Raw genomic sequence first — 18,510 nt, 5'->3', positions numbered from 1 at the left:
CTTTTAATAGACCTTAATGGTCCCCTAATACTGTATCTGAAGTCTCTTTTATATAGACCTTAGTGGTCCCCTAATACTGTATCTGAAGTCTCTTTTATATAGACCTTAGTGGTCCCCTAATACTGTATCTGAAGTCTCTTTTCCCTAAATTCAGCCTTGGTCGGAATTACAGCCACTAGAGCCAGTCCCACAATGAGCTTTCCTTATGATGTGCCATTTCTGTGTCTGTAGCTATTGAGGAGGAAAGAGGAGGGGGGGGGGCCTTGACCATCTGCCACTTTGCTCATTTAAAAGCCATGATGTCTCTCTTTCTCTCTCTCATGGGTGGGCCAAATAAGGGGAGGTAACCTTGCTCCTTATGACCTCATAAGGAGAAGATTCCTGATTGGTCCATCTGAGCTTTCATTTTCTCAAAGGCAGAGCAGGATACCCAGGGCTCGGTTTACACCTATCACCATTTCTAGCCACTGGGGGACCATAGGCAGGCTGGGGGAACTCATATTAATGTTAAAAAAACTCATAAAGTGAAATTTTGTGTGAATTTTTAAATTCATTAACAATAATAATGATGAAACGAGACAGCACCCCCGGCTTTCAACGCTGACTGTGGCGATATCAACATGTAGCCTATTGCTGACAAAAAAAGACAACACTAAAATGTAGTTGAACAAAATCTCTCTTTATTTTTCATCCCCCCCCTCTCAAGCAACACTGGCACACACACTCACATTCCTGAGCCGGCTGACAACTTCTATGTGAGCCCTTCTCGGTCCAGTTCTGGTGGTGGATTAATGGATATTTTTGCTGACTGGCTCTCATAACGGGCCGGATTTGGTAACTGGCCATATCCATGGGGCAAATGTCTGCGATTGCTCCACATTTTAATAGTAATATTTTGTGAGTAAAATCTAAATCTGTAACGTTTTCTGTCCGGTAGCCTAACTGTAGTAGAACAATGTTTTCCTCTGTGGTGTAGTCTAATGTATTGTAGTTGGTATACTGTACTCTGTGTGTATATGGCCAGAACCTGCCTTTGGAGGAGGGGAGGATATGAGAGCGCGGGGGTCTGGGTGTCCTCCCCCAGGGAAGTTTTGAGCATCAACGACTTCTTTTCCTGTAGTCGGATAAACTTTTATGCATCAATCTACGATGGACATATCTTTATTTAGCCTATGTGAAGAAGAAAAACACAGATGACAACTCAAAATAATCAAAAATATAATGGAAAGTATGTTGTTGTGTGTCATTGGGCATTTTTAAGTGGGTATATGGAAATCCTGGAGCTTTGGAGTGGTGTAGTCACATAGACTACACCACTGCCTCTGAAGGAGAAGTACACCATAAATCAGTAGCGTGGGTGCATATCAGGTGCAGGACGGTTCTGGAGAAAGCTTCAAGCAGCAGCAGCACAGGCCAAGCCCTTTCTAAACAGGCCCGTTTTGAACTGGACACTGTAGGCTTCTAGTAGGCAGGCCTAGATAGAAAACACCTCCTAACTATCACTAGGCTAGCATCTCCTCTTTAAGTGGACTTTCTTCTGTGGAAAGTTGCACACAAAGGAACCATTCCTATAAAATATCTATAACATGCAGTGCACTGTTAGGCTACTGTAGGCGTATGGCGAAATTGTTTGAACTTTGACAAAGAAGTGATAGGCCTATATTTAGCCAACATGATTTCATCTGTCGAAATAAATGCTCAGAAGCGTCTCCTCGGCAGGCGGCTGCGGTGTTGTGTTCCCAGCGACAAGAGGAGGTGGAAGTATAGAGGCGGCCCGTCCCTTATATCCAGTCTACTGTACAGTCTACTGTACAGGCTATGGGTGAAATCATGGAAGTATAGAGGCGTCTCGTAGCCTACAGTCTGGGGGTGAAATGAGGACACGACAGAGCGGTCGGAGTCACATACCCCGAGGTGAGCCGGCCAATTAAATTCCGACGCTGGCTGAAGGCGTTCAACGTGGACGTCCCACTCCCTCCCTTCCTCCCTCCCTCCCACACACACACACGCACGCACGCACACCCTGCGCCTGGCACATAGAGAAAAACAGAAAGTCAGGTAGAGCTGCCTGTGGAGTTGTACTGTCCTCCGATTCCGTCGCCATGTCTCTGCCCACCGTGTCCCGCCTGTTCAGGAGCGCGCTCAGGACTCAGCTGGTCCCCGTGGCCAATGTGTCGGCCAAACCTGCCAAGCACCACATCTCTACGGGGGTGAGTTCACGTTCACTCTACTGTCCTAACATGACGGCGGCAGGGCAACATATCCCCGGCAACAGGCTGTAGCCATGTATCAGGCGGTATTAGCTTTATTAAGGCGTTATTAGCTTGATTAAGGCGTTATTAGCTTGATTAAGGCGTTATTAGCGATTAAGCAACAATTAAGCGGTAAGGTGCGGTTCCGCGTCGCAGCAGCGCATCTCGGCCTGATGTGACACAGCAGAGTTTCCCCTAACTGCGTCAAACTCTACATGTTCATGCTTCACTCATACATATATGAGCATATATAATGCATTAGCATAACTATTTGTCCGCGCGTCATGCTTATGAACGAACTTTATTTTATCAAACGAATTTTAATGTTTAACTCTTTCGACATGTGCGTCAGTATCTCGCCATTATTCCGCCTAAATCTAACACGTACACATCTCGGCTGAGACATAAATAGCCCCGCAATATGGAGACTATTGATTCCGAAATGTCGACATAGGCTATATATCACATATCCTCCAGCAGACTATGTATGTTATTCTTCCACGGTGTTAATTAGTCAGCAGTAGTGCAGGGTTTGGGATCGGAGTGTGTAGAAGTTGGAGAGTAAAGTGTGTGTGTGAGGTGTAGCTGTGTGTTGAGCAGGTGCCAAGTGACTGACCTTGATGTGGATCACGGTCAGACACACAGAGACGCATTAACCACCGCAGCTTTTTATACCAGTTGAACTGTCCCACTGTAAAATCACATTAAATAGCCTACATTTTGTCTTATAACAGAAAGGATCTTGTTTTTTTCAGTTGACACCCTCTGTTTTGTCATGTCATGTCCCCCATGGCCTTCAATGAAAGTATATAGGCTACTGGGATATGAGAACTCAAATTAGAAAATCTATTTTGCTATTCACATAAACAGAACTGTGCTTTTTTTTTTTTTTACAGGTAATGTTTCTTATAATAGAAGATGTTGATTCCATTACGAACACATTTTATAATTATATTCAGAGTGCTTCATTGGTGTCCATAACGGTTTGAAGACTAATGGTTCCCAATATCATAAAATAATGACCAATTAGAATAGGGATTTAAGACCTGTAGGTGGGAAAATATGTTTTTGTGGAAGTTAAATATGCCCTTAATGTTGTGGGGGTTGTTCGGAAAAGTAATACATTTTGGTAAAAAAAAAATGTCAATGTCCAAATCGTACAGTTTTTTAGGGAATGACTCATATATATTCACTTCCATTAAATGTTGGGTTCCATTTACCCAACTGCATTTAGCTCAAAGTTTGACCCACTTTGAGAGGTAATGACTCAATAACAAACCAGGAGCAAATTAGAGTCTGGTCTGTCTGTAAAGAGTCCTGAGATAACTTCTGTTAGGATTTGATACAATATCAATACAAATGAATTAGATTAAGAAGAAGAAATGCTACAAATGGTGACTGTGCTGATTGAATCAGGACATTTAGACTTTCTACTGAACACGTCATCGGAGATGGCTTTCATTAGAAAACCAGAATGCTTGAGTTGCTGCTTGTTCTCAGACTTTTTTCGAGTCCTGAAAATAGATGGGCAGGGTGTTGTTTTTGGACAGACTACAGAATCAAAAAAGTATTTTTGTTGTTGTTGTGTTTCCTGCCAACGATAACAGCAACCTTCTTCTCTTATGACCAAATTGGGACACAGGTCTAGTAAAGAACCAGTGGAGGGGTTGTGCCACACAGATAGAAGAATATGTTTAATCAATCTCTTCCTTTAGTTTTGGAGTCTTTGTGAGGTCTCGGTACACGTTTTCTTTTTAAGTTTTGGCCATTTTTGGGACGTTTTGGCGTATTTCACATTCATTCAGCTTAGGTGCTGACAAAAACGGCTTGGGTGCTGCACCTAAGACTGAAAATGGCAGGGAAACCCCTGAAAGTATTCCCACATGCTGCTCAGTGATCTCTTTGTGTCTGTGTGTCCCTCAGGAGCAGGCAATAGCCATGACTGCCCTGTTCGTGGCCATCTTGGGTCCCTCCGGCTGGATCCTGGCTCACCTGGAGGACTACAAGAAGAAGGAGTAGAAGAGGAGGAGGAGGAAGAAGAAGAGGGAGAACAGAGAATCATTCCGGCCCAGATGAAGATGCAGATCAGCCGGCCCCTCTCCCTCCAGGCCTCTCCCTCCAGGCCTCCATCTTTCTGCAGCTGATCAGACCAGACGCCAGTTGTTTCTGCACTTCTGACCCGTGTTCATGCACCTATCTGTGCACCTGTCAACCTCTTACCAATAAATACCGGTTTCCTAGACAGAGAAGGGCTCAGTGTGTGTGTGCTGTTGGGTTGCAGATTTCCCTCTGGTTGTGGTAATAACTGAAATTGAAACAGAATCCGCAGATGCAAACATTTCACAGAATTAGTTTTTTATGTTCTGTGAAACAAATAAATTAAATTAAACTAAACTAAACGGAACATTATTTTTGTTGTGCAGGTGGCTTTCAGTGGTTCATCTGCAGGTCATGCTGCTAATCTAGGCACTTTGTATTGGCCAGACACAACACCGGTTTAAAGTTTAATCCACTCACCTCTCATCTGTCTCACCTTCTCTTTAGCTCTAGCTTCTTAACTGCTTTTTCTCTCCGTTTCCTTCTAACTTTTTCTTGTCTTCTTTTTACTGTTTCCTGGCATAAGGCCTTATATACTCTATGCCAGAGGCTCTCAAACTTGTGTCAATAATGTTCCCCCTTTGAATTGTGTTTTTAAGCCAAGTACCGCCTGACCTGCCCAAATCATTTTTGGTAGAAAAAAAAGTTTATATGAAGAGGAATAATCCATGCTGATGAAAAAAGGCAACAAAATAAAAAAACAGACAAAAAACTCAGAAAAAGACAGTAATAAGAAGGAAGGACGTAAGGCAAGAATAGGTTGAAAATATGACAAAAACATCAAAAAGCAACAATCTTCAAAAAAAGAGACAAAAACTTCAAAAAAAGCAACAAACTTGTAAAAAAAGATAGAAGGAAGGAAGGAGGGAAGGCAAGAATAGGTCCAAAGAAGGCGACAAAAACGTCACATTTTTAGTAGACAAAAAATGGTCTGGTACAACAGCCTTGTAACTGAAAAACATTTAAATAAACATTTCAAATGTTTGGAATCCATCCCAAATTCATTATTATAGCATAATTATTTGATGAATTCTGCATGACATCTTTTTTAATCAGCATTTTGTAACAACCAAAAACTCACATACCCCCTGCAGTACTCATAAGTACCCCTAGTATATATAATTGATCAGTGGTATTCAGTATTGACTTTACTTTACTTACTAAAAGTAGCATTAGCTGACTGTTAAAAGGCTGTGCAGCGAGTTTAAGTCCTGAATTCAGAAGTATAATCAGAATTATATATTACATGTACTGTACTGTGTATAGACCACAATAACATGTGCACCATCATGCACAGTTGCACTTTGGGGAATAGCATTTCGTTTTTATATGAATGTAAATACATGAAGAAATGACAAAGGAAATGTAGGAGCCAGGGAGGAGGAGAAGGCCACCGACAGCCGCTGACGTGTTTTTATGAACGGCTCTTCATTTCATAGTGAATCCAAATGTTGAGGTTTGTTACTGCGTGCAGCACCAATGTGTTCTGGTACGATCGAGGCAGTGGATTCATTCCACCCTCATCCCCAAAGCTGTGAAGGCTTCCTGGTTCTTTACTCCTGAGAGTGAAAAACAAACTGATTGTTATGTCCTGATTTAATCCTCCTTATGGGCCAAATATGAAACATGGTTTCATATTTGTTTCTTGTGTGGAAACTCCAACTACAATCTTTTAAATCAGAGATCTTCAACAGGGGGTCCTCAGAGTTTCTGCAGGAGGGGGGGTGGTGGGGGCACCAAATTATAGTTTGATATATATATATATATATATATATATATATATATATATATATATATATATATATATATATAGTACAGGTCAAAAGTTTGGACACACCTTCTCATTCAATGTGTTTTCTTTATTTTCATGACTATTTACATTGTAGATTCTCACTGAAGACATCAAAACTATGAATGAACACATATGGAATTATGTACTTAACAAAAAAGTGTGAAATAACTGAAAACATGTCTTATATTTTAGATTCCTCAAAGTAGCCACCCTTTTCTTTTTTGATATCGCTGCAAACCCTTGGTGTTCTCTCAATGAGCTTCATGAGGTAGTCACCTGAAATGGTTTTACCTTCACAGGTGTGCCTTGTCAGGGTTAATTAGTGGAATGTTTTCCCTTATTAATGGGGTTGGGACCATCAGTTGTGTTGTGCAGAAGTCAGGTTGATACACGGCCGACAGCCCTATTGGACAACTGTTAGAATTCATGTTATGGCAAGAACCAATCAGCTAAGTAAAGAGAAACGAGTGGCCATCATTACTTTAACAAATGAAGGTCAGTCAGTCCGGAAAATTGCGAAAACTTTGAATGCGTCCCCAAGTGCAGTCACAAAAACCATCAAGCACTACAACGAAACTGGCTCACATGAGGACCGCCCCAGGAAAGGAAGACCAAGAGTCACCTCTGCTGCTGAGGATAAGTTCATCTGAGTCACCAGCCTCAGAAATCACAAGTTAACAGCAGCTCAGATTAGAGACCAGATGAATGCCACACAGAGTTCTAGCAGCAGGAAACCACTGCTAAGGAGAGGCAACAAGCAGAAGAGATTTGTTTGGGCCAAGAAACACACGGAATGGACATTAGACCAGTGGAAATCTGTGCTTTGGTCTGATGAGTCCAAATTTGAGATCTTTGGTTCCAACCGCCGTGTCTTTGTGTGACGCAGAAAAGGTGAACGGATGGATTCTACATGCCTGGTTCCCACCGTGAAGCATGGAGGAGGAGGTGTGATGGTGTGGGGGGGCTTTGCTGGGGACACTGTTGGGGATTTATTCAAAATTGAAGGCATACTGAACCAGCATGGCTACCACAGCATCCTGCAGCAACATGCCATTCCATTCGGTTTGCGTTTAGTTGGACCATCATTTTTTTTTCAACAGGACAATGACCCCAAACACACCTCCAGGCTGTGTAAGAGCTATTTGACCAAGAAGGAGAGTGATGGAGTGCTGCGCCAGATGACCTGGCCTCCACAGTCACCGGACCTGAACCCAATCGAGATGGTTTGGGGTGAGCTGGACCGCAGGGTGAAGGCAAAAGGGCCAACAAGATAAAACTTTGTTAAATGTACACATGATGGATGCTAGGATTACTGGCTATCCACAGATCCAGTTCAGCTTCAGGGTTCACTGTTCCACATTTTAACATTAAAACATGATGCATAAATATATGAATATGTCAACAATTCTTATTTTAATAGCTTAGTATTGTATGCACCCTTGGGGTGTAATTTCCATTGGGAACAGAGGGGACATGCCCCACCAAAAAAAAAACTACTCAAAATCCTGTATGTGTCAAATTCAAATTAGTTTATTTTATTTTATCTTAAATATTTTAAACAATAAATAAAGTAAGACATCTTTTTCTCACACATTTAGTATGTTTTCTAGAAGAATTTATCATTATAATCAAGTTCATCATTTCCTGGAGTTTGGATCACCACGGTCCCTATAAATGTAGAATGTAGAAATGCAGGAAATGGGATTCAAATCGAAAACATTTTTCTGGCAGAGGAAGTCGGGGGGGACTTCAAAGCAAAGTTACACCCTTACACCCCCATGAAAAGGTATATTTAAAAGGTTCTAGGACGCCCTACACATTATTGTAGGCCCGGTTTAATATGCAGCTCAATATATATAGCGAGGGGTCCCTGCTCCGTCTCTTTTTCAGCTGAGGGGTCCTTGGAGATGGAGAGCCCGGTTTTAAATGAAAAAAGCAGCTCTCACCACTAGAGGGGGATAAAGGACATAAGACGCACCACAACATGATAGTTGAAACATTTTTATTCCATGAAAATATTAACCATTGGCACTTAATTTACTCAATATTTAAAACAATTTCCATTTACTAAAAACGGAACAAAATCAGTCCAGGAATGTGGAGATAAATGGTTCCATTACAGCAGATGCTGAGCATTACTTTGACATTTGTAATTTACTTACATAACTTGGCTATGGATCAAAAATCATTTGCATCAATACACCCGGCAAAAAAAATGAATTGTAATTGAAAGAACATCACAGAAGTCAGGGAGCTTGATGACAATTTTCAAAATGATTGTATGGGACAACTCAAGTACGGAAGCCCATCTCTGCCAGAAAAATAAACACCAAGTAGAAATAAAAAAAAAAATGTAGGGAATGATAAAAATAAATGATGAAATAAATTCCTGGGATAGTCAAAATTAGGATTTCATCACAATTATGATCTCTCAACATGTGTCAATGTTGACATGCCAGTTTAGACAATTTATAAGGTCCAGCTAGCCCAAACTAATGCAGGGTTCAGACTACACAATGTTTTTGTTATGGTGGTCACTGAGTCAGATTAGTCAAATTATTAGAACTTAATGTCATTAGTTTAATTTAGCATTAATAATTGTATTATTCCACTGTTTCCTTCCCCTTCCTTAGGAGAAATAAGCCCGGCCTATGTACCAATCAGAGGGCAGCTACTTAATTAGCGTTACTTAATGTTCTTTTAGTGTTGGCTTAACACTTTGAATTAACATTCTCTTGCCTGCTTTGTGCTCCTGTGTTAAGTAGCTTCTAGAACATTTACACAGGGACTGAGGACTCCATCTGGGAGTCTGACATCAAGGACTCGGAGACGGCCTCGTCTGTGTGCATGGACATTTACTACTTTGACCTCTGACCTTTTTCTCTCTCAATACAAGAGTACAACATGTGGAATTCATGTTTATGGTTTTAACATGGGTCGGATGAGAAGATCAACGGAACTCAAAGAAATAGACCTTACTAAAAAGCTCTGAAATCATACGCACATAGAGTAGGCAACCCAGCTGATGAAGATGCCAAACAGGACACACACAAAAAATGTTGACTACTAGCTCAGGGGTCAACGCTAAGGTTTTTTTTTTTCCCACTTGTCCGGTCAGGCAAGGAAAAAAAAACCCATCAAAAACAAGATTGGACAAAACGGGGCGAAAAACCCGTGAAAAAAAAGCATTGGAAAAAACATTTCACCAAATTAAAAAATAAATAAAATAAAATAAAATAAAAATCAAAAGTGTGAAAACATGTCGGGAAAACAGTCAAAAGCATGAAGCGCCAAGTCAATCCTTGATTGAGGCCAACGGGACATTTGAATCAAATGATTATGATACGATGACGCCCAAACGGCACGAGTGTGTTGTTAGATTTACTTGCCCCGGGCCATTGGGCAACCCTTACTGTTGAACATTTCCAGACTAAAGTTGTCAATGTCTAGGTTTTATCCACGCCAACATGTGCTGCTGTAACAGAACCACAGAGGACACACACATATTCTCAAAGAGCTAAATTACACAACCATAAAAAAATAAACATTCTCCAAAACGTACAGCGTAAAAGCAAGGCCAAGGGCTCGTTCTAAACAAGGCTCATTTGTTTCTGCATCAGCCACGAGTTTCAGTGAGGTGCTCGGATTTTTTCACGGCGTCACTAAGTCTTTGTAGGAACAGTAATGTAACTTTCATTTCACTCGCCTCTAATGGCCGTGCACTTCCAAAATTATCTTCAGTGCGATGCCACACAGTGAGTTTTTCACACTGAAATTACAAATCTGAAGAAGTTAGTGGCGTGGTGTGGCAGGAAATCTCTTGAGGCTCTAAAAGACCCACCATTAAAATGTTTCTACAAGAAGACAAAGGCAAAAAATAGCCTTTGCTGCTGGTCTCTCAAGTCTTCAGCTAACTAGCAGTTTGAAACAATTCCTGTCCCGTTGTCGGTCCCATGGGTGCTGAACGTCTGTAGCCTTGTCCTTACAATCAGAGTGTGTTGTTGTTAAAGTCAACATTATTTCCTTTCATAGTTTTATAGATTGTACTTCCCAGAACTAAACATGAGTCAAACAAACATTCTTGATTTGTTGCACATCTACATGCACTGTGAGACTATTCCTTCAGATGTAACAGAACTCAAGTGTAGCTAGTGAAGTACATGGAAAAGAAAATTCAAGCCATCTTTGGTTTGAAGGGTTAAATAATAATTTTTTGGGGTTATACGAAAATCTGCAGTTTGCTCTTTTACCCAAAATCCTGGGATAATTAAGATTAAAATGGCACACGTAGCAAAATATAGGAAAACAATATTTCCAATTGGAATGCGCAAAACGATCTGCACCAGAATGAAAATAAACCACAAAAGTAGGAAATGGACAGAAAATAAACGACTCAAACTCCACAGATGGGGCCAGATGTTTAAAGGTGCCCAGCCACACAAAACCGTTTTCCCTTGTATTTTTTGAAATCTGTTAGACATCATGTTGCCTGAGCTCATTACTATTCATGAGCTCGCACAGTTGCGCTGGGTAAAGTATGCTGATAGCCAGGCTCACATTGGCTAGCTGTTAGCCAATCAGTCAAGCAGCTTAGCTTGTTGAATATTAATGAGAACTGGCACAAATCAAGCAGAGTCTTCCTGCAGGCTTTCTATACCACGCTAAAAATGGCTTAAAATAAGGTAACCAAGGCATTTTTTCCACAAAAATGTTTTATAGAGTCCATGGTAGACCTTCAGACATCACCACAAAGTAATGAAATACATGTGGCAGGGCACCTTTAAAGGATGTTAAAGCATTAAAACATGCATACGCCATTTCCCACACATCACATATAGTTCTAAAAGAAGCACCTCACGCAGACTACCGTTTTCTAGAGATAGCTGTGGGCGATATGGTAAGGATGTGATTAGGATGTAACCTTATGGTAAAACATTGTTCAGGCTGTTAAAGGCAGGACAATATACCGGATTGTTATCAGCGTTCTGTTAAATGTCAATCAAAGGTGCATTTATAAGATTTACGAGTGATGAGTTTTATCACTCTATAAATTTACATTTGAGCATCGTCTCCCTGTGGGTGATCTTTTCATGTAATCCTTCTTTGGGAAGAACTTTGTAAAGTCTGCTCCACAACCACTGAGATTTTTAAAAACAGAATGAGGCGTACATGCGCCAAAAACATGTCTGCACATGTCTTTGTGCGTACACCGTTTTAGTTGTGAATCTATAGATCTATGCGTCTGGCCCCCTGGATCTTTGCCCCGCGTCTCGTCTCTGTTCCATTCATAGCTAGATTCAATTCTTAACTGGGGGAAGCCAGCAACAGCCCCAGACCCTCAAAAGCTCCAGGGCCACTGCGTGGTTATTTTTGATAACTTGCATATTTGTCTGGAGTTATACACCATTAAAGCAAGATTTGCTAAAGTCGGAGATGGCTAAGTAACTTTTTTGCTGACTTTTTCAGGGCTTTATGCAGACCAAATTGTATGTGAGAAGACTATATGAGACATGCAATAATACAGTCAAAATATTTTACCATTTCACTTAAATAAAAGCATGTCAATAAACTCTACATGTCTGGCCCTAATGAATCAAGTTGATTTTGACACCCCTGCTCCAGCGGATTCACCTAGTCCCGTTTGTAGTCCAGAGAAGACATCATCAAAATTCAATGAAACCAAATGTGTATGGCTGATGCCAAATCATTTCTTGATGCAGTTTTTACAGAAGCAGCTTTTCATCAAGACAAAGATACAAAAATAAAATCAAAACCAATGGAAAAGTGACTCCTGTCACAACTGGCCAACAGTAAATACATTTCTGGTAGTGGCGTCAGCAGCTAGAGTAAATCACTACTAGAGTAAGTAGTTGTTAAAACAGAAACAGCATCACTTGTAAGCTCCATCTTTTTTCTCATACAGGTCAAAGTTGTACGTGTAGAGTTCACATTTGTCTGTATGTTGCACGGGATAGTGATTCAGAAGCACCGGTCGGCTAACAAAGCAACTAAAAGCAGCCACGGAGGACTGGGAGAATATGATGAGCCCAACAACTAACAACTGCACTTCTGTTCAATAATCGTATTACATTGTAATACATGTAGTGCAGAGAAATAAAAATAGCAAAACATATTTGGTCATAAAGATTGAAAAGCTACAAAGACCTGGAAATAATTTAGAATATATACAAATCAGTTCAGTGTCCCAAAATGACACAACTGTAAAAACATACTATCATTCAAAGAGAGAAAAGAAACGATCACAAACTCTTTTAGGGGGTCGTTTGGTAATCTGAGCGGACTGGTGTTCAAACCTCACTCACAACCAAACCAACCAACCAGAATGAGCAACTGAAGACATTCTATAGGCTGCATCTGCAGGGCAGAATAAAAAAAATAAAAATGTTGTGTCCCATAAAAACGTTATCCATAAAAACCTCTTTACTTGTAGGCTTGTCTGAAATAAATTAGCTGAGAAAGCTAGAAGGGAACATGTTGCAGGTGCTTCTAACTTATTAAGAATGAAAAGTAACACACCGGCAGTCAGACTAGAATGAAAGGAGCAGGAGACAGTGTTAAAGAAAGACAGCCCTGAAGATAAACACCACTTTGGAAGTCAAAAAAAAGAAGTTAAGGCCTCGAGGGAAAAAAAGCCAGAATCTTGCATATAACCATCATCTTCCTGCCTGTTATTCTGTCTCTTGGCAGTCATTGCATGGAGTCAAACTGTTGTCAGACCGATAGTGAAAGAGAGACACACACAGATACACAGATACACACACACACAGACACACAGACACACACAGCCCCTGAGAAAGGTTAGTGTCATCCTGCTGCTAACTTGCAACCCCGGCAATAGGGGAGAACAGCATCCTGCTGCCTTCACACCACACAGGAAGAACTATTATTAATAAATAAAGGAATAATGATTTAATAATATTATTTTAAAATGTTGCTAACCCTGCGAGCGCATCTTCAATATATTTTAAAGATCAGAGAAAAGTGTATGTAGTGTGGTTGGCCTGTGATGTGAAAGCAGCATTGTGCTGTCCTACAGTGGACATCTTTCAGAAGGCTTAGTGCTGCAAACACACACCTCCAGTTTACACAATGCTCTTTCTTTCATAGTTCAATCAAATCCGCTCTGGTCTTGGTCGGTCAGGAGGAAAATTACGTCATGTCCCGGGCCCTACTGGTTTACATGGGTACCGGGATTTGCCAGGGAGCTAGTCTTGTACCGTGTTAAACTTGGGTCCCGCCAAGAGAAGGTGCGACCCTCAGACTCAGCCGGCAGTATCGGGGCCGGCCAGCGAACCAGCCAGCGAGCTAGCCAGCAGCCAGCGAGCTAGCCAGCGGGCCAGCCAGGCAGGCCTCGGCGCTGCTAAAGGGTGGCAAGCACCCTGAAGAAGGAGATGATGAGGACACAGAATGATTGTCCCACACCGAAAAATAGAGCCTCCAAAGACATCATCCTCTTTCCTGCAGCCTTGTACACACCTGCTATGGCTGCACCTTTATAAAAAAAAAAAAAAAAAAAAAAAGGCAATCATTATTCAACAGATTTATGGTTTAGTTTGACCTAGTCGCTAAGGCTGCCTCTGGTTAGTTGACTAATCTGTAGTTTTTTTTCTTCTAATCTGTCTCTTTTTTTTTTTTTGTGCCTCTTTTGCCTCCAGTGCAACTCTAGAGTCGTAGTGAGAGAAACAAAGTGTCTCCCCTGTTCGGTTCTTTCTGACCACGGTTGGAAATCTGGAGCCGGAGAAGTTAACCCTCTCTTTTATTATTCACTATGGAGAAACTCAGTTTTACAGATATGTCCATTAAATCAACTAATCAATTAGTCGATAAAATGGTATTAGTGTTAGTCGACTAATCAAGGCCAGCCCTACCAATCTCTGATGAGATAGACCACATTATGTTCCATAAGTCAGGAAAACTGAATTGAGTAATGAATAGTTAAGACAAAATCACAGATCACTAATATATAATCTGTCCTGACACAAGCACATTTCACTGGATTAGTATTGTCTAAATTAAACCTGAATGCCGATCTTCTCTGTCCTGCGATTTGTCCACCTCAGCCTGCTAGTGTTGCAAATCCGTTGTCCTTTATGACAGCTGGGCACTACAGCGGAAGCATTTTATCTGAATATGAGAGTTAAAATTACCGTAATACTCGTTAGAGCTGCAAGGATTAGTCCAGCAATATAGAAAAATAATCTCCAACTATTTTGAAAATTGTTAGGTGAAAGTAATTTTTCATGCAAAAAAAAAACATCGCAGAAAATGCTGTTTTTCCTGCTCTCAAATATGTTGATTCCCTCCTCTATATTTCCTGCTTTATATTATATTATACTGAATATCTTGGGGAAAAGAAATGTAAAGCCATCAGTTTGGACTTGTTTCACTATTTTGTGACATTTTATCGAATCAGAATCAGTTTAATTGTCACTAGCATAATACACACTCGGCATACATGTAAGCGAGATATCGTTCTCCATAGATCATCCTATGTCAAAAAGAACTAAACTAACTAAACCATGAATCGAGAAAATAATCAGCAGATTATTCAATATGAAGTTAATCGTTTGTTGCAGCCCTACTACAAGGGTTAGAAGACTTACTGGTGAGGACTCCCCCACAAACTGGTCCCACGATGCCCATGAGGAGGATGGCGATGGGAATGAATCGGGCCATCTTGTGCTGGCGCAGTGTGGCGAGGGCGAGCAGCGCTGCCGGCAGGTGGAAGACCAGAGAGGAGACCGCTGCCCACAGAAACACTCCGTACCACATCTCTAGAAAAACACACAAGCACAAAGACACACATCACTGCATGCCCATCAAAGTGCACGTTGTTTACAGGTCCACCGTGCACTAGGGCAATTCAATTAGGGCATTCAATTATTCATTAATGTGGTCCCAGCTGCCTGGATCAACAGCCTTCATCTCCTCTAGAGAAATGCTGGCGTCAGTGTCAGCGTTGCCAAAGGTCTCCGTTTGCGGTCGTTGAGACTGAAACACAACCCCACAGATTCCAAACCAAAACGGGTCAGAAGTGTTTCCAAATGTGTCCGGTTTGGGGCTCAGAAACACCAGAGCAGGGGGAATATGAGGGGGAAACGCCAGAGCAGGGGGAATGAGAGGGGGGAACGCCAGAGCAGGAGGAATGAGAGGGGAAAACTCCACAAAAAGTGTCATGGTTAAATGTAATAACAGTTAAGAGAAACAGAAACACGGTTTGATCACAGTAAGTTCCACATCTCACATGGCTATTCAGACACACACACACACACACACACACACACACAAATAGAGGAGCTGTAAGAAACTATTCTTTATTAAAATGTTCCTACAGTAAACAGGAAAGTAACGTTACACACCTAAAATAGCTAAGAACATCGCAATCTTATAATAACATTTTTACACATTTGTTACACATCGCTTTGGACAAAGTCCGACTATTAACGACCGTTGGGATGAAGCAGGAAGTTAGCTAGTTCACGAATATACACAGCACCAGGACAATGCTAACGCTAACAACCCAGCGTCCAACAACACTTAACGTTATCCTATTCTAGGGATACATTTGAACGTTGCCATGTTCGTTAAAAGGGAAACACTAGACGCGACTTCATGTGATATTCATCCCCCGACATTAACCTAGAGGTTTTCAGCACCGATACACAGTCTGTGTGTATGTATGTTACAGCTAACAAGCTACCAAACATCAGCCCACCTGAGAAGTCGTTGAGAGTGTCGTTGCCTCGGTGTGTGCCATTCTTTCTCGGCACTAAATTCAAACCGAGTATTTGCTTGACGAAGCCTATCTCGCTGTACCTATCCGGCATTACTCACATTGAAACTACACACCGCATCTGTGAATCGAAGACGAGAGTCGGTGAGGGATTAGCTAAGACTCGGTGTCTGATCTTGACGCAAGACTAGCTAGCATCAAGCTAGCTGTCAACATAACTTGTTTCGACGTCACCAAGCTCGATGTCCGACCCTATTTTACGGATGCATTTTAAACCCAAGTTTGGTCTGTCAGGTAGTAGCGCGAACTCAAAACAAGCCCTCTGGAAGGAACTAAACTTAAGCAGAGGTCATAAAACTGCAGAGTTAATATAATTGGTAGTGGTTAGTAAGAATCCTCCTGAATGAGGTTAATTGGGTTGGCTGGATTTGTACATAGCTAGGAATTAGCGAGCTAAATCCCGGGAACATTTAGCTCAGAGTAAAGGTGCATTTGAGACGGTGAACTAAGTGGGACAAACGGCCATTATTAATAGGTCATTATGAATTAGTTATTAACCCAAATGCAAGTCTCCCTTCTTTCAAATGTTTGTTTCACTCAGTCACTCATAACCATAAATATGTTCTAGAGAAAGGTTTCTATGGATATTAGAATTCACATATTAACATCATTTGTATTTTTCTCATCTGTTTTAGATTGTAAGGACTTTGTGGTAAAAATAGAAGAGTAACATTAGGCTAATTGTAACTAGATGAGGCAATTTCTGAGAGGGCTGTCCCCTTTTAGTTGATTAGTCGACCAATTCGTTGTTTTTAGTCGGCTAAGCTTTCTTTAGTCGATTAGTCATTTGTTATGCTTTTTCATGCTGAATGACTAAACACAAGATTTAAAGTGGTGCTTTTGCAAGATTCTTTGTGGAGAAACCCAGTTTAACAGACAATAAATGGATGCATTTATATAGCGCCTTTTCTAGTCCAAACGATCAGTGAAAGCACACTGATAGGTCGATTAAACCGACTAGTCGACATAAGTTAGAATTTCTTTATTCAAGGACAGCTCTAATTTCTGAAGAAATTGCAGTGTGAATGTTCACAGCATTGTTGGCATATGTGTAAGAAGAAGGTGAAATAGAAAAAGAATAGTTTGAAAAGTGGGAGTCAAAGGGAGGCAAAATCTGAATCTAACTAATCCACAACATTTCTGTCAGGTAAACGTAGTAGTAAAATATTTTCCTAGTACAAGTCAGTAGTATCCAGTATTAAGTGATTTTGGGGCCTTCTGTACATTATATTTCAGGGTACAATGAGTTAGAATAAGTAACATTCATATTCAATATTTTTCATATCTAAACATCACCATAAATCAATAGCTGTTAGCTACCCTGAGTAGCCTTGGCAGGTTTATAGGTCAAGACCCAAAGAAGCGCAGTGTCGAGTTTGTAGTCGTTTGAATGAGCAGTTCTCAATAAAGCTGCCACAGCAATACCACAGGCCAAACAATCGGCCGCACTAGTATCAATAATGTATAAAAGATGTGGAATATTAAAGGTTTGTTGAAAAGAGCTATGGAAACCCATTTCTGCCAATGTGAAAAAATAATATCCTGTAAGTCATAACTATGTAACTTAAAGTAATGACTTAGTATCTCAAAATAATGAGAAACCTCCCAAAATACTGATTTAGAATCTCAAAATAGCAACAAAAAAAAACTGAAAAATGACTGTACGGTGGTTTCCAAACTTTGTCTGCAGGGCCTCCCTTTTATAGGTACACAGATTTAAGTATTTCATGAGAAACCACAAAATAATGACCTAGTATCTAGAAAGATTGAAACGTCATTATTTTGACTGAGGCTACATTTACACGTGGGTGGCTATTTTCATAAACCGACATTTCACCCTCTGTTTTCAAAAATAACATCGTGCACACCTTTCAGTTTTCAGAAAAGTGTTCGTTTACATGAACCCGTGCTTATATGCCGTCAAGAGCATGGCCAAACCTGTAGGTGGCAGTGTATCAAAGCTCAAGCCCACGTTAGCCAATCAGAATACCAAAAATAGCAACAGCATCAAATCACTTCCTTTCTCTTTTGAAGAAAGATGGCGCCAGCATCATCAGTCGCATGGACTGCCTAAACCTCTGTTTTTCTCAGTTTACATGCAAACAAAGTTTTCCAAAATCTCCACTCTCGCCGGAATTTTTAGAAAGACTCGTTTTTCAGAGGCAAATTCTCCATTTGCATGTAAACAAAGGGCTAAACCAAAGGGAAATGTCTCAGTTTTTCAAAATAACCATGTACATGTAAACGGGATCTAAAGCCTACCATCACAAAGTCCCGTACACTAGCTGGCTTTCGGTCGTTACTATCCAACGGAGACTAGCATGGTTTTGGAGCACTGATGGGGACCAAGCTACTTGTGGATCTTGTTATGCTCTCGACAATAAGCTAAGCTTAGATGTGAGCTTTATGAAGGTATTCTGTATTAATTTATGAATTTCTAACAGGTAGTTAGCCTACTTTTATAATGATAGAACTAAAACAAATTAATTGAATTGGTGAAGTCGTTTTTGAATGTGGCATGGTGCGATGGCTCCACAGCAGTAACCACCACCAGA

The 18,510-nt window shown here is 40.8% G+C and overlaps 2 protein-coding genes across 3 annotated transcripts; one reads left to right on the top strand and one right to left on the bottom strand.

Annotated features, from left to right (window-relative positions):
• Nucleotides 1–1,986: 1,986 nt before the first annotated feature.
• cox8b (cytochrome c oxidase subunit 8B) lies at nt 1,987–4,501 on the top strand. Its single transcript, XM_028585585.1, has 2 exons — nt 1,987–2,210; nt 4,176–4,501. Exons 1-2 carry the CDS (start codon nt 2,103–2,105, stop codon nt 4,269–4,271), a joined length of 204 nt encoding a protein of 67 aa, XP_028441386.1. The 5' UTR covers nt 1,987–2,102; the 3' UTR covers nt 4,272–4,501.
• A 7,190-nt stretch (nt 4,502–11,691) lies between these two features.
• tmem170a (transmembrane protein 170A) lies at nt 11,692–16,353 on the bottom strand. 2 transcript variants are annotated; one of them, XM_028585446.1, is made up of 3 exons: nt 15,878–16,353; nt 14,766–14,936; nt 11,692–13,653 (listed from the first exon to the last, which is right to left on the bottom strand). In XM_028585446.1, exons 1-3 carry the CDS (start codon nt 15,987–15,989, stop codon nt 13,523–13,525), a joined length of 414 nt encoding a protein of 137 aa, XP_028441247.1. In that variant the 5' UTR covers nt 15,990–16,353; the 3' UTR covers nt 11,692–13,522. The 2 variants fall into 2 exon arrangements, with proteins under 2 accessions (XP_028441247.1, XP_028441248.1); XM_028585447.1 differs by having other exon boundaries at nt 15,997–16,353.
• Nucleotides 16,354–18,510: the final 2,157 nt, after the last annotated feature.

Source organism: Perca flavescens, chromosome 8, assembly GCF_004354835.1.
Source record: "Perca flavescens isolate YP-PL-M2 chromosome 8, PFLA_1.0, whole genome shotgun sequence".
NCBI classification, from domain to species: domain Eukaryota; kingdom Metazoa; phylum Chordata; class Actinopteri; order Perciformes; family Percidae; genus Perca; species Perca flavescens.
Note: the sequence above shows the minus strand (reverse complement) of the source record. Positions and strands in the feature narration are given on the sequence as shown.